General features: G+C 46.5%; 1 protein-coding gene across 9 annotated transcripts in view; it reads right to left on the bottom strand.

Annotated features, from left to right (window-relative positions):
• Positions 1–14372, bottom strand: part of OSBPL3 (oxysterol binding protein like 3) — a 151881-nt gene that overhangs the window by 2752 nt on the left and 134757 nt on the right. For all 9 annotated transcript variants that reach the window (XM_027872133.1, XM_027872138.1, XM_027872136.1 and 6 more), the window contains 5 exons: positions 10695–10773; positions 8904–9048; positions 5044–5188; positions 3130–3256; positions 652–774 (listed from right to left, as the gene is read on the bottom strand). In XM_027872133.1, coding sequence (XP_027727934.1) covers positions 652–774; positions 3130–3256; positions 5044–5188; positions 8904–9048; positions 10695–10773 — 619 coding nt within the window. The remainder of the gene's footprint in view (positions 1–651; positions 775–3129; positions 3257–5043; positions 5189–8903; positions 9049–10694; positions 10774–14372) is intronic.

Raw genomic sequence — 14372 nt, 5'->3', positions numbered from 1 at the left:
CACGAATGCACCCCTGAAGCCACTAGCAGCTCCTTAGCAAAGATTAAGGAGTGGTCACTCCACGTGTAGCCCGTCTACACATATGTCCTACGTACATGTCCCTTCACAAGTGCATCCTATCAACATTTATTAAATGCCTACCATATGCAAGGGGATTGGAAAACATCAAAGGGCTTTGGTAATTAGAAGCTACTCCCTTGTGCCAAGATCCATCTTTTCAAAGCAAAAATCCTCCCCAAAATGCTTTGGAATGTGGAAATTTCTGAAGAATTAAAGTTCTGGGTGACCCAAATAACAATGTGTCCGTGTTGTTCCCTCCCAGTGAAAGGAAAGCTTTGTGAGGACAGGGATTGTTTGGTTCTTATTTTCATTATCCCAGTCTGATGATGTGCAGTGTAGAGACAGTGGGTTCAAGAGTTGGCTTCAAGTCTTATGGGTAGGCGAGCCACTTGTCCACTCAGAGCTCTTGGCAACTCAGTGGCTGAGACACTGCTGGCCTGCACTGACCAGGGGAGTTTCTTCACCTAGGAGTTCCCCATACCAAAGCCATCACAGCTCCAGTCCCAGAACCTGCCTCTATTCCCAGTCCCTCCAGCAGCTCCACCATATTCTCCATGGCAGTATTGGCCTACCAGGGGGTGACAAGCATACCTGAAAAACCGAGGCTGATGCTCCAAGTTATTCTCTTCCATGACCCGTCGTCGATCCCTCTGCAGTTGCTCGATCCTTTGCTTCTGTGTTTCTGCTTCTTCTATGTTCCCTTCTTCTAAAAACCTGGACAGAGAGGACCATTAGCTCAGGGATGGCCTTGACCTCTTGGTCATATGTGGCTCCTAGGCATGTCCCCAGTGCGTTGGTGTTTGCACCACAACCCAGGGGGGAAGGAGAGGAGCTCAAGGATTGTTATTCTCATGTGACTAAAGAGGAAATGAAGGCTCTGAGAGGCAGAGGAGGAGATGCAGAGAGTAAGAGGTAGACATCAAGGGCTTCAGTTTCCCTCTTCGGGGGGCTTGTGCAACATTGCATGAAATTCCTTAAATCCATACGGCCAGCTGGTCTTTTCAAAGTGCCCTTATTTACACTATGAATAAATTAGCAGGTCAGAGTGGTAGCAAGAACACTGGTTTAGGGGCACACAGGACCATAGGTGTCAAGCTGGAAATAAGATTAAAGGTAATTTTAATCTTTACCTTCAGAGCTATGAAGGTGAGATATGATTATACCCATTTTATAGATGAAAAAACAAGGCACAGAATGGTTAAGGGACTTGCCAAGGCCATGACGTTGGGTTCAGAAACCCAAAATATGACACTTACACAATCACTTATATCTAGGGGGCCTGGTTTTCTCTGGGCCTGGTTTTCTGTGTACTCTGTAAACTGTGAGAGTTCAATTTCTCAGATTCCTTGTAATCATAGCCATCTATAGCTCTAATGTTCTATGTCCTTCCTCCTAAGCACATCATGAAATGCCTTCGTGGCATCAGGGAAGGAGATTCTGGGATCACCAAGGACCATCTGAGATCCAAAATCTTGTGGCAGAAGAGATCTTATACACCATCTGGGCCCATTCGACAGATGAAAGAACTGAGGCCGTCAGAGGTGAAGGAAGAGAGACTTCTCCAAGGTCACTTTGGAGAATAGCTGCTGAATAGGGACGTGAAGCCAGACTCTGGGTGGTGGTGTTACATAGTGGAAAGAGTGCTGAACCTGGAGTCAGAGAACGTGGGGTTGACCCCCAGCTCTGCTACTTACTACCTTTGTGACCCCGGGGAAGACGCATCACTTGTCTGACTTTGGTTATTGTATCAACAAGATAAAAGCTTGGATGTGATGACCTCTGGGGTTATAACCTATGGCCCCCAAGCCAATACCCTCTGACAGTCTACTCATCCATTCATCCATCTATCCATCCATCCAGATATTGAGTGGGCAACTCTGCACGAGGCCTGTGCCTGGGCCTGTAATGTTACAATGGGTTCTTTATCAATGGAGAGATTTGCTTTACTTGGAGTAGATGGTAAGTTCTTTAAGGGTGGGGATTTTTAATTTTTTGGTTTTTTGGCCTTGTCTCATGCAGACAGTGGTTACTAACTTATTGAATGAATCAATGAACTGAGTGGATATCCTCGAGTATCAGGCATTGGAATGGTTAAGCACATGAGTTCCAGCCTGTCATGGTGTTCAAGATGGCGGCAGGCTGTGGAAATGAGTCTAGTGTCAGACAGGGTCATCAAGAGGCTTAGTATCCAGTCCTGCCTCTGACTCTTACTGTGTGACCCTGGGCAATTTGCTTAATCTTTTTGGGTCTCAGTTTTCTCATCGGTAAAATGGGATAATCACAATTGTTCTCTACCCTCATAGGGGCTCTCTAAAGAGAGAGACTTGGCAGCCTTAAAACACTATAGAAATGAGAGGTGTTTCATCTGTTACCATGAGATCTTGGCACCTCCTTGAGAGTGGGGCATTTCCCCAGTAGGAGGATGACAGATCAACGAGAGACCATTAAGAGGAGGATAGATGGATGACCATACATGTGGCCTCCTGGGCACAATGCGACCTGAGGGAATGGGGGACGCTGGGGAAGAGAAGACTCAGGAGGACACGGAAGCCTCTGCCAGTGCCTGAAAGTCTGTCAGATGGAAGAGAATTTGGTTTATTCCTCCTGGTCGCAGAGGATTGAACTAGGAGCAACAGGTGGACGGTGTACACAGGAAAATTCAGGCACGATGTCAGGAAAAGTCTAACAACTGAGCCCTCCAGAAGTGTAATGGGCTTCTTTGGGGGAGTGGGCTCACACTGGAAGGGCCCTTAGAGGCGGTAGAATCCAACCCCCCATTTTACAGGGGAGGAAGCTGAGTTAGGTGACCTGCCAGGGCAATATAAGCACAGTTGGAATCCTAAGCTAGTTCCTTTGATTCTAAATCCAGGGCTCTTTCCCATAGAGGCCTCCAAATGCCCGGTGGCTGTGCATCAGGGACACCACAGTGAGCGATGTGGGTTCCTCTCATCACTGACGTTGTGAGATCCCATGGTTAGCCTCAGTGTCCATCTCCTTGTCTCCCCTGTGGGCTGAGGAAGGCATCTTGTGCCAGGTGGTCGGAGCCCACAGGGAGCAAGAGAACATTACCTTTGGTCCGGCCGGAACCGTGTGTCCGTCGCAGGGAGGTACGGTTTGGTCAGTGGATCCAGCTCATTCAGCTCCAGGGCAAACTGGGTGAAGCCGTAATACTGCTCATGCCCTTTGGGCATGGGGTCTGCAAAGAAGCACAGCTATGGGTGCCCGCCTCCCACTCCCCCAGGTCTCTTGTTCATTTTTCCCTACGCACTTTCCTTGACCCCCTACCTGCTCTTCTCTGAGCTCAGTATCATTTTGCTCCCAATCTATTAAACCACCCCAGCAGAAGGGACCTGGGTATATTACTCTCCCCCTGGCTTTTCCCCTGTCTGCCCAGCTTGGCCCCAGGTGACTGTGAAGTCTAGACACTCACTTAAAACTTGAAATTGAGGAGCCTGAGTGCAAAGACTAGCGTCCAATTTCTGCGACTCCACTGGGCTTCACTCTAAGTGATTGGGTTCTCCTGAACTGTATTGTCATAAGAAATCTGCTTTTATAAAAAATCCTGTGATTGTTTTTTCCCCCTTCTCACTCAGCAGATTCCCCCAGTGTCAACTTTAGGGCTTTGAAATCTGTCAGACCTGTTTTTCCTTCCTCTATCACACCTAGAATTAACACACATAATGTGGTGGATGTAAGTGGGCTGCACCCTATTCCCAGTTTTGGCCTTGAGCATGTCACTTATCCTTCGTTGGCCTCAGTTTCATTACTTGTAAAATGAAGGGAGGTTCACCAAATGGCCTCGGAGACCCCTTCTGGTTCTACAGCTGAACAGGAAGCTATGAGATACAGTGGACTGTGATGGACATAGGAGGGAGGATGACCTCCATTGTAACCCCACCTCAGATACCCGCTAGCTATGTGACCCTGAGCAAATCACTTAACCTGCATCTGTCTAAGTTTCCTCATCTGTGAAATGAAGTTAATAATAACTCCTGCCTCCCAGGGTTATTGTGAAGATAAAATGAGATAATATTTGTAAAGCACTTTGTAAACCTTAAAGTAGTATGTAAATGTCAGTAATTGAAAACAAAAATAAAAATGAAATCAGTCACTGCCCTGCTCAAGCCACCTCCCGGTAGAACACAAGTGCCTCTGCTTGGCATCAGAGCCATGGGACTGGGTGCCCTTTGACCCAGTGAGTAGAGGTCAGAGTACCAGCCCATTAGAGCTTGAGGGGGTCTTAAAGGTCCTTCCATTACTGAGTCCTAGATGGTCAGAACTAGAATAACAACAGCAATATTGTGAATTATGGTCAATGGTTCTAGAGTACTCAACAAATAGGACATTAGAGGTTCTCAAGTCCAGCCTCCTCATTTTACAGCTGAGGAAACTGAGGCCCAAAGTAAAGTGATTTGCCCGAGGTCACAGGGCCAGGATTCAAACCTAGGTCCCTTTAACTCCAAGCTCAGACATCTTTCTTTCATTGTGACATTCCTGAGTTCCCAAAGGAAGTAAGATTTACATTATTTACATTTAGATTCTGAATTCAGGTTGTCTGAATTCCTGAATTCACCACTCTCCTATACTACCTCATCACAAGCCTCGAAGGAAGTTAGTGCAAGGATTATTATCCCCATTTTGCAGACGAGGAAACTGCGGACCAGACAGGGGAAGGGAGTTGCCCAAAGGTTCCCTCGGGTGGTTGGGAACAGCTTTCTCCAAAGGCCCAGACTCACTGCTTTTAGCCCTTTTCCCCTTCCTGTTTGGTCTTACATTGTGCCATGCTCACCAGAGGCCACAAAAATGTGTGTGGATTAAAAACTTCCTTCCCAGACTGAGCCAAGGGCTGGGTCCTGCAGCCAGATGCCAGTGTTCACAAGAAGCTCAGGCTGAGGGAAACCCCAATGCGGCGTCCCCTGGATAGAGCCCAGTGACTGACAACTTCCCACCTCTCATCCACACCTGAGCAGTCCCAGTACTCACGTGCTCTCCAGATGCACGTTGATGAGGACCGCATGCCACTGTAGATGCTCTCATGCCACTTCCCAAAGAGACGGCGCACGGCTTTGCCGCCTTTGTCAAAGATGGTGCCCTCGATCTCATGGGAATTGGTGCTCCAGTATTTGGCCTAGAAGATAGAGGGGACAGGTCACCCACCACTTCACGGTCACTTAGGGAGTTACTTTAACAGTGAGAAACTCACACTAAGTCTTCTGGACTTTGGGACACAGGATCTTCTGTGTGTCCAGTTGCTGTTATCACTGTCCTCATCATCGTACTAATCGCCATCTCATTCTTGTCATCTTGTCGATTTTGGACTTCAGTTGGAAAGGCTCCTAAGACAAGGCACTCTGCTGCTACGATGATTTTATTTGTAAGGTCTATGAACTATTGCACTATTGCATGCAATAACTGCTTTATGTAGGTGAATAAAATTACTGGGGTGTCAGCTCATCCTCTGCAAGCGTCCTAGGGACAACTGCATCACAGAGGATGATGGAGACGAAATGCTGTTCCCACATGGTTTGGATATTCTTCTCTAAGTTTTGGAAGCTTTTTGTTCCACATGGCCACATCTATTAAAAACGCATCAGGTCTACGTGTTAGCAATTTTGGGCAACAGCCTGATCTATAGCAATGGTCTAATTCCAAGGTAGTTGATTGGATAACTTCTCAAGGATATTTTGAGGTCTATATTTGCAGTGGGCGGGGGGGGGGTTATCTTGTGTCAGTCCATGAGAGACTATTTGCTTCTATGCTTCTATATACAGAGACTCTATTTTTGGGGGGGTGCTAGGTAATGGGGTTAAGTGACTTGCCCAAGGTCATACAGCTAGGAAGTATTATGTGTGTGAGGCTGGATTTGAACTCAGGTCCTCCTGACTCTAGGGCTGGTGCTCTATCCACTGCGCCACCTAGCTGCCCCCATATAGAGACTCTATAGGAATCTAACCCCCAGGTTGTGTCTTGCCAGGCATTCAGCAGGTGCTAAATTTCTGCAGATAAGTTGCATGATTTCTACCATTTCTTTGCACGATCAACATCGATCATTAAGTCTGGGCTCCTTCAACATAACCCTTCTATAATTCCTGGTGGTGATGACCTGGTCCTGAATTGTATCATGAATCCTTCCATCTTCCAAAACAAATCCCCATGATGCTACTTTGTTGAAATACTGTTCTGCGAGGCTGGACCCCCAGTAGCACCTATGGTTCTCCTCTCAGATCACAGGAATTAAATAGGTTTCACTCGCATGTCAGTTACATTTGACAAACCCAATGGTGGGTATCTGGTATCAGTCTTTTCTATTGTCTGGTGGAGCGGTGTCTGCTTATAGCTTTTCTACTGCCCTTTTCTGTTCCCAGGCGACAAATCAGAGGATGAGGAGACTGCGCAGTGTGAAAAAGCTTACTATCTGAATTTTTTTCTACACGAAATTTCCAACCTTTTGTAGACTAATGATGATGTTGATAATCACAATAACATCTTTAAATGATACTTAAGGCTCTTCTCCAGATTTCAACGGCTTTCCTTATTTATCCCCCTAAAACAAGATAAACCACCCAAGTCTTTGCTGAGAAGAAAGTTAACTTTCCCTCTACCACCGATTCTTCTGTGGTCAGGTGACATCTCAAAGCTCAGGGGAAAGTACTTGTGTGTGTTGGCTGCAATGCCAGAGTTGTGCCAGCAGAGGGTGCTAACTCCTCAGTAGCCTATTTCCCAAATTCAGCCTTACCTGGCTCCCCTACATCATCAGTACTGTCTTCAACTGAAAACAGCGTGTACCTTTGGATTACTAAACCCTGGGCTTTGGAACAGACCAACAGCAGAAGGGCATGTAAAGGCTATTTTGAGTAATGACTATTTCCTCTTCTTCAAGGCACTGAATCAAAGACTCTCAGAGCTGAAAGGGATCAACAAAGCCATCTGACCCACCCTGTATCTGACCAAGATCCCTTCTATGACATACTCTCCATGTGGTCATCCATCTGCCACTTGAATACTTCCATTGATGGGGATCTCACTACCTTATGAGGCAGTCAGTGCCAGCTTGGGGTAGCTCTGACCCCGAGGAAGTCTGACCTTACTTCTGACCGGAATCTGCCTCTTTTTCGCCTCCAGCCCCTGTTCTTATAGATGTGAGTTCTGCCACATAGGATAAATCTAACCCTTCTCCCATGGGACAACCTTTGCAGCTCTTGGAGGCTCAAGCAGTGTATGGCCCCTGCATTTCCCCAGGTCCTTCATTGGATCCTCTGAAGGATCAGGAATCAAATTTCAGCCTTTCAAGATTTGGGTATGATGTTGCAACAAGGAGTCATCAAGTCTTTAGCATGAATAACTAAAATCTAGGCAAGACATAAAAGGGGCAGGGTTCAACACCCACCTTTGGGAGAGAGAGCCCTTGGAAGGGCTGACACTCATATAGTGCCTAAGGTCTGCAAAGCATTTTACATACAAGTGTATGCCACCCTGTTATCACCCCCATTTTACAGATAAGGAAACTGAGGCTGAGAGAGGGTGAGTGAGTTGCCCAGAGTTGTACAGGTAGTAAGTGTTTGAGGCTGGACTATGAACTCAGGTCTTCCTGACCCAAAGTCTATGACTTGCAGTATCCACTGTACCCCCAAGCTGCCTCTGAAGATGACTGGGGTGGGGAGGTCACCTTTTGCCCTTGGTCAGAGCTACCCCTGCCCAGGATTACCTGCTATGCTCTTGGTTCTCTAAGCAGACATCGAGCGGGAAGGGACCTCAGAGGACAACTGTTCCAACCCCCTCATTTTACAGAGGAAGAAACTGAGGCCAAGGAGGGGAAGGAACTTACCGTAGTTGTCTCAGAAGGACCTATCCAATCTAGTCCTCCCTTTTCTGACTTCCTTATTAAATGGAGAGTAAGAACCATAACAACTGTTCTGGTTTCTAGATCACTTTAAGTTTTACGAGGACTTTCCTCACAATAACCTGAGGAGAGAGGTGGTACCAGTATTATCCCCAATGTAGAGATGGGGAAACTGAGGCTCACAGAGATGGAGTGATGCTAATAAGTGTTGGGGTCATGACTCCAGTCCCTGTCCATGACTCCAAGGTCGGTCAGTGCTCCTGGCACCACACCCAGAACCCCAACATCCTCTTTGAGTCTGAAATCTGCAATTCTACAAATTGGCTGCTCAGAGTGAAGAAAAATATCTCCAGTGAAATTCAGGGTGGTGGGGGTGCGACTTCACTGTTGTCCAGCTCACAGGCAGCCCTGGGCCACCTCCCTTGTCAGACTTTTAGAGGCAGGGTGGTGCAGTGGGAAGAGCCTGGATCTGCAGTCCTAGGACCTGTGTCTGAATCCTGACTCTGAAGCTTGGCCTAAATGACCTCTCAATTTCCTTCCAGGTCACTATTTATGATCCTGCAATCCTATTCAGTCATTCTCTTGTATCTGAAAAGCAAGGCCATGGCGAGCCCAACAAACGCCATTGTGGTTTGACTTTACGGGTGCCGAGAGGGACCTGATCCCCTTCTCTTAACCCTTCCTCCCCTCCCCCAAGGAAACAAGTCTTCCCCAGAGGCTGCCTCCCCAAACTTCCCAGCTCCAGCTTCATGCCTTTAAGGTTGCTGATCCCTGAGAAAAATGGAAATAACCCAGGAAACAGGAACACTTTGAGCTGTTATCAGTTTGCTTCTCCTCAGTATGGATGAGTTCTTCAGAATAAATTTGGAGAGGGAAGAGAGCAAGGGAGTACTGGGAGCCCTGGAGCCTGGGAGAGGCAGAAGTACCATGGGGCAGGGGAAAGGGGAGCAGAGCAAAAAGCCCAGATGCCTAATTCTGCCTGACCACCCCCCTCCCCAGGTACCTTGATAAAGTTCACTTTGCAGTGGCAGGAATCTTCATTTAGATTCTTAATGATGATTTCACCATAGTGTTCTATCCATCTCTGGCCACTCAGGATGTTGTGAATGCAAGAGGTCACTTTGTTCCACTCGAAGTGATCGCCAAAGCTGAGGGGAAATGAGGGTGAGGAAGGAGGTTTTCCAAAATTGAGAATGACAAATGAAAATAATAACCAGAATGACCTTATCGATGGGCCCACCACCAAACCCTGATATACTTTCCTCAACAAGGAAGAAACACACAGAATTCCAGTATTATAGTCAGAATAGAATGCAAGTTCCATGAGGGCAGGACCATTCCACTTTCATTTCTGCACCCCCAGTGCCTGGCACACAGTTGATTATAAGAGATGGCTGGAAGACCTAGGGCAGCTAGGTGGCACAGTGGATGGAGCACTGGAAGACCCATCTTCCTGAGTTCAAATCTAGCCTCAGATACTTACGAGCTGTGTGACCCTGGGCAAGTCACTTAACCCAGTTTGCCTCAGTTTTCTCATCTTTAAGATAAGCTGAAGAAGGAAATGGCAAACCACTCTGGTATCTTTGCCAAGAAAATCCCAAATGGGGTCACAGAGAGTGGGATATGACTGAAAAACAACTAAACAACAATGGAAGACTCAAGTTCAAATCTGGGCTTAGACACTTATTCTGTGTGACCTTGGTCAAGTCACCAACCCTCAGTTTCCCTATATGTAAAATGGAGATAGTAAGAGCACCTACTCCCCAGGTTGTTGTGAGGATTAAAGGAGATATCTATAAAGTACTTTATAAACATTAAAGTGCTAGCTTTATTTTATTATTAATAATTTTAATTGATTATAGATCGATTGACAAAAGCTTTTTTCAGAGCAGAGCTTAGGCATCACAGCCCAGAGGCCTCCCCCAGAGATGTTGGTCTTTACCACCTCTTCAATGAATTTGCTTATACCTTGGGGTGTTCATTTATTGGTCTGTTCACTCCCTCACTCCTTCGTTCGTGTGAGCACATGGTCTATTCCCCAAGGAAAATGCAACCTCTTTAGAGGAGAAGACGGCTTTGGTTTTGGTTTTGTCTGGACCCATGATTTCATCAGTGCAAGGGAGCTCCCAGGGAGGAAACCCTCCCTTCCTGTTGCAGTTTAATAGATGAAGAAACAAAGGCATTGACTGAGTGACTTGCCTGAGGTCACTCAGGAGGAAGAAACTGAGGGCCAGTCTGAACTCAGGACTTCCACTTTACCACCCAGCTCCTTTGTCTGGGACATGCCATCTTCTTTCCTCCTCCCAGCCTCGGTTTCTTCAGGTTTGAAAATGGCAGGTTGGACAAGATGAGCTCTGAGCCTTTCCAGCTCTACTGTGTCATGATTTGAAATGACACTAATCCCTGTGAGCCCAACATCAGTTTCTTTCAAATAAGACATGTTGACATTGAAGTGAATTGACTTGGGCAGCCCGTTCCCAGGCAATGAAAATCTGGATAAAGGCCTCACTGTCCTCTGTGTGTCCAGGAGGGAAGGGCCTGGGGTGAGTGAACAATGGTTAGAGCAGAGAGCGGAGTCTCCCAGGCTAAGGAAACTGGACATGGAGAAAATGAACAAAATCGGAGCCAACTGTCCAGTGGATCAAAATAGTTACACAATTGAATTTTATGTGCAAAGATAAGTCATGCATGGTCGCTTCAAAGGTTTCCAGCTAATTGCTTAAATTTAAATCTCAACCACAAATTCTATGCAGTTTGGGTTAATGGGGCCATGATGCCTCTGCAGAGAACTTACGCAGGAAGGGTGACATGCGTTGTGCCAACTGGAACGATTTCCATGGATTTGCCCCAGAATTTGTTTTTCCATCTCACATCTAAAACAAAACATCAAATGTCAGTCAGTTAGTAGGACAGAGGCGTACTCTGAGGCAACCAATCCATCAATGTACTTATTAAGGGCCTACTATGTGCCCAGTGCTAGAGATGAAAGGTCAAGGTTAGGGATGACCTGTCAAGGATATTGTAGAGAGATTGCTGTTCAGATGCATTCAGATGCTGTTCAGATGTTCTAAGTTAAATTCTGTTTAATTCAATGTGGTAAGAATTTATTAAGCACCTACTGCATGCCAGGCATTGCATTATAGGTTGGGAAGTCAACAAGCAAACAATGCACACTCCAGACAAACATGTTGTGTGTGTGTGTGTACACATACACACGGTAAAGAGGAGGTAATCTCAGAGGGAAGGCACTAAGCTTTGAGACTGAGAAGGACCTCTTCCAGGGAGAAAAATGAAACGGTCCCTTGCCCTCAAAGAGTGTGCATTCTATTGGGCATCACACCAGAGGTGCTTCTACTGCCGATGTTCCCCAATTCTGATTTTGATGGGGAGAAACTGTAGGTCCGAATGCTTCCTCATTCCCCTCCGGCCAACTGCCTATAGTCACATTTGGGCTGGTGAAAGCTTAATGCCTCTTCTTTTCTCATCCATTACCAAAAGGCAGAGATTTCATTAACGTGCCTTTTCCCACTAATTGGGGGAGAGCGGTCGTCCCTCTGGAGAAGCTTCCTGGCCAAAAATAAAAAACTGGTTTGCAGAGCAAATGAAGTTGCTCCAAACAAGATCTCAGGGGACAATATTTAAGTAATTTTTCCCGACTTCAGGAGCATTTCATTCAATGCAAACACTCAATCTGCAGACTAAAAAGCATTGCTGTTTGTCCATTAAAACAAAGGGCTAGTCTCTGGGGACCAGCAGTCTAATTCTTGTTATTATGTGTACTGGCAAGTAATAGAACGATGCTGCTTTTAAAGTCTTTTCAGTCCCAATTTTTCACTCGTTCAGCCTCTGTTCCTCACCCACTTGTGAGGCTTTCATTTTCATAGACTCTAGGCTGGGAGTGAAGGATATGGAGTGTTGAACTTGCTTCTGGGAAGAGCTCACCTCAGGCTTTACCCGTCAGGCCACCCTGAGCCTCAGACAACTCTCTGTGACCAGAGATTACAGACAGGTGATGGGCTGCTTGGGTGGAGGAGTTCCTATATCAACAAGACCAAAGGTTCTTCTGGAAGGGATAGGGGAAAAGATTCTCAAAAGGATGGAGGAGAGTTGGCCTCTTGGGTAGTACTTTACCAGAACCCTGCACCCACAGAAAGGAAGTATGGTAGAGGGAATTGTGCACTGTGTTTAGAGTCAGAAGGTATGGGTTGGAATCTTGGCTCTGCCATTTTCTCTTTGTGTGACCTTGGGGAAAGTCACTTCACTCGGGGCCTCATTCCACATCTGTAAAATGAAGGGATTGGACAACGTCATCTCTCAGGTCCCCTCCAGCTCAGAATCTCCATTCCTATCGTGTCTGAGGCTCTGTTGATAGGTGCGACTGCCAAGTATACAATCAATGACGCAGAGATAGGGAAAGCCCAGTTTATTATGTTCAGAGTATGGGCATCATTGAAATAAAAATCAAGGAGCCCAGAACATATGTTTCAGCAACCTTTATATAGGTTTTGTTTATATAAGTGGGATGGGTACAAGGGAATTTTTACAGAAAGTAGAAGCAGAAAGTAATTATGTACACGTCACAGAAGAGATGGCAGAAGGGGAAATCAGGTTAAACAGTAAGCTAGCTGGGAAACAATGGGGCAAGAGCTGCTCTCTTAAGCTTAGATTTTCAGACAGAGCAGGAACTAACCAGTTCACACCAAGGTGAAGGTCTCAGTTTGATTTTGCAGACTCTAGCTAGGTATGGGACCTGTTCACCTTAAATAATTGGTGGTGAGAAACTAAGCTAGAAATTCTTTTCTGATACTACAAAGACTCTGATTTGATGTCAAGAAAAGGGCTGATATTTCTAAGACAGAAGGTCTAAGAAAATCAGAGCTGTTCCTCTTTCTAAAATAAAAAGAATTCTCAAGAGTCCAAGAGTTTCTTTACTCCTCTGAGCACCAGCTTCCTTATTTGTAAAACGCTGATCCTGACAGCAACACGGCAAAATGGTTAGAGCTGGCTGCAGAGTCAGGAAGTCCTGTGGTATTCCAGCCCCACCTCTGATACAAACTGACCGTGTGACCCTGGGAAGGAAAGGGGAGGGGAAGGAAGCATTTACAGAGCACCTACGGTGTACTGGATACTGTGCTAAGTGCTTTACAAACATTATTTTTTAGATCCTTTCAATAAGTACTCACCTGAAAGGTGAGTACTATTAGTTTCTCCATTTTATAGCTGGGCAAATAATTTTACTTCTCCAGGTTCCCAATCAACTTTGCAAGTTTCAGAACAGGGGTGGGTTTGTATTATAGAGGGAGTTTGTTCACTGCGAGTTCTCTAAACTGATGAAATCACTGGGCTCGTGGGAGGCATGTCTTCCACTGTGTTATTGTGAGAGCCAACTGGCACCATGTGTGCGAAATGCTTTGAAAAACTCGAAGTATGGGAATATCAGTTTGAGCAGATCCCTTATTTAGGCCTCAGTTTCCCCATCTGTAAAATGTGGAGGTTGGCCTAGATGAGTCCTTCTAGCTTTAAACCCAGCTTGAGAGAGGTTGCCTACGTCACTTGGCTCCTCTGGGCCTCAGTCTCCCTGTCTGTAAAATGAGGGGGTTGGACAGAACGGCCACTAAGGTCCTTTCCACCTCAAAAATCGATGATGCTACGAGGTGGCGGCTTCTTCCACCAAACAATGGTAGCTGATGAATGATTTGAGCATGAGGAAAACCCGTTTCAGGGAATGCCTGTTCTCCTTTCAAGATGTCTGTCATAATGAATGTGTCATGAAAGAAAACCCACACTTTCCAAGCCTCGCACCTCTCCGACTCAAATCCTCAGGGCCGACCCTCGGTTGTCCTGTTTACATCTTGTCTGTTCATGGGAGCGCCTTGAGGGCAGGGACCGTTTCTACCTTTCTTTGTATCCTCAGTGCCTGGTACATAGTAGGTGCATAATAAATGCTCATTGACTGACTGATTTACACCATGCAGCTGCTGCCATCTCTATGGGAAGCTCATAGACTTGGGATTGGAAGGGGCATCATCACTGTCTTTGATCCTTAAGACCTGGCGCAGGAAGGTGGGCGGCCATCAAACCCTCTTCCCCCAGTGGACGTGTGGGTGAATGGCAGAGCCAGCATGGACCCCATGTGGCCAGATTCCTCATCCACATCTGGATAACATCAGGAGATTGTGAAAGTTAGTTAATTCCAGTGAGTCACAGCGGACTTTGGGTCTTACAGCTGGAAGCGAGCTGAGGTCTCATTTCATCCCATACGTTCAGCTCCCAGATGGGGTGAAGTGCGAGGGGACTTCTGAGTCAGCGTAAGTCAGCAGGGGCCTTATTGGCCAAACAGGCAGTGTGACCTGGGACTGCATCAGGAGGTGTGGTGTCTGGAAGAAGAGGGATACTGCCAACATGGAGTGCCTCTAGGTGAGGGAGACAAGGAAGGCTAGGGGACTGGAGACCATGAACACTGGTTAAAGGA

This window comes from Vombatus ursinus, unplaced genomic scaffold, assembly GCF_900497805.2.
Source record: "Vombatus ursinus unplaced genomic scaffold, bare-nosed wombat genome assembly UNPS02014799.1, whole genome shotgun sequence".
NCBI classification, from domain to species: Eukaryota; Metazoa; Chordata; class Mammalia; order Diprotodontia; family Vombatidae; genus Vombatus; species Vombatus ursinus.
The sequence above is the reverse complement of the archived record's forward strand: the minus strand, read 5'-3'. Positions and strand labels throughout refer to the sequence as shown.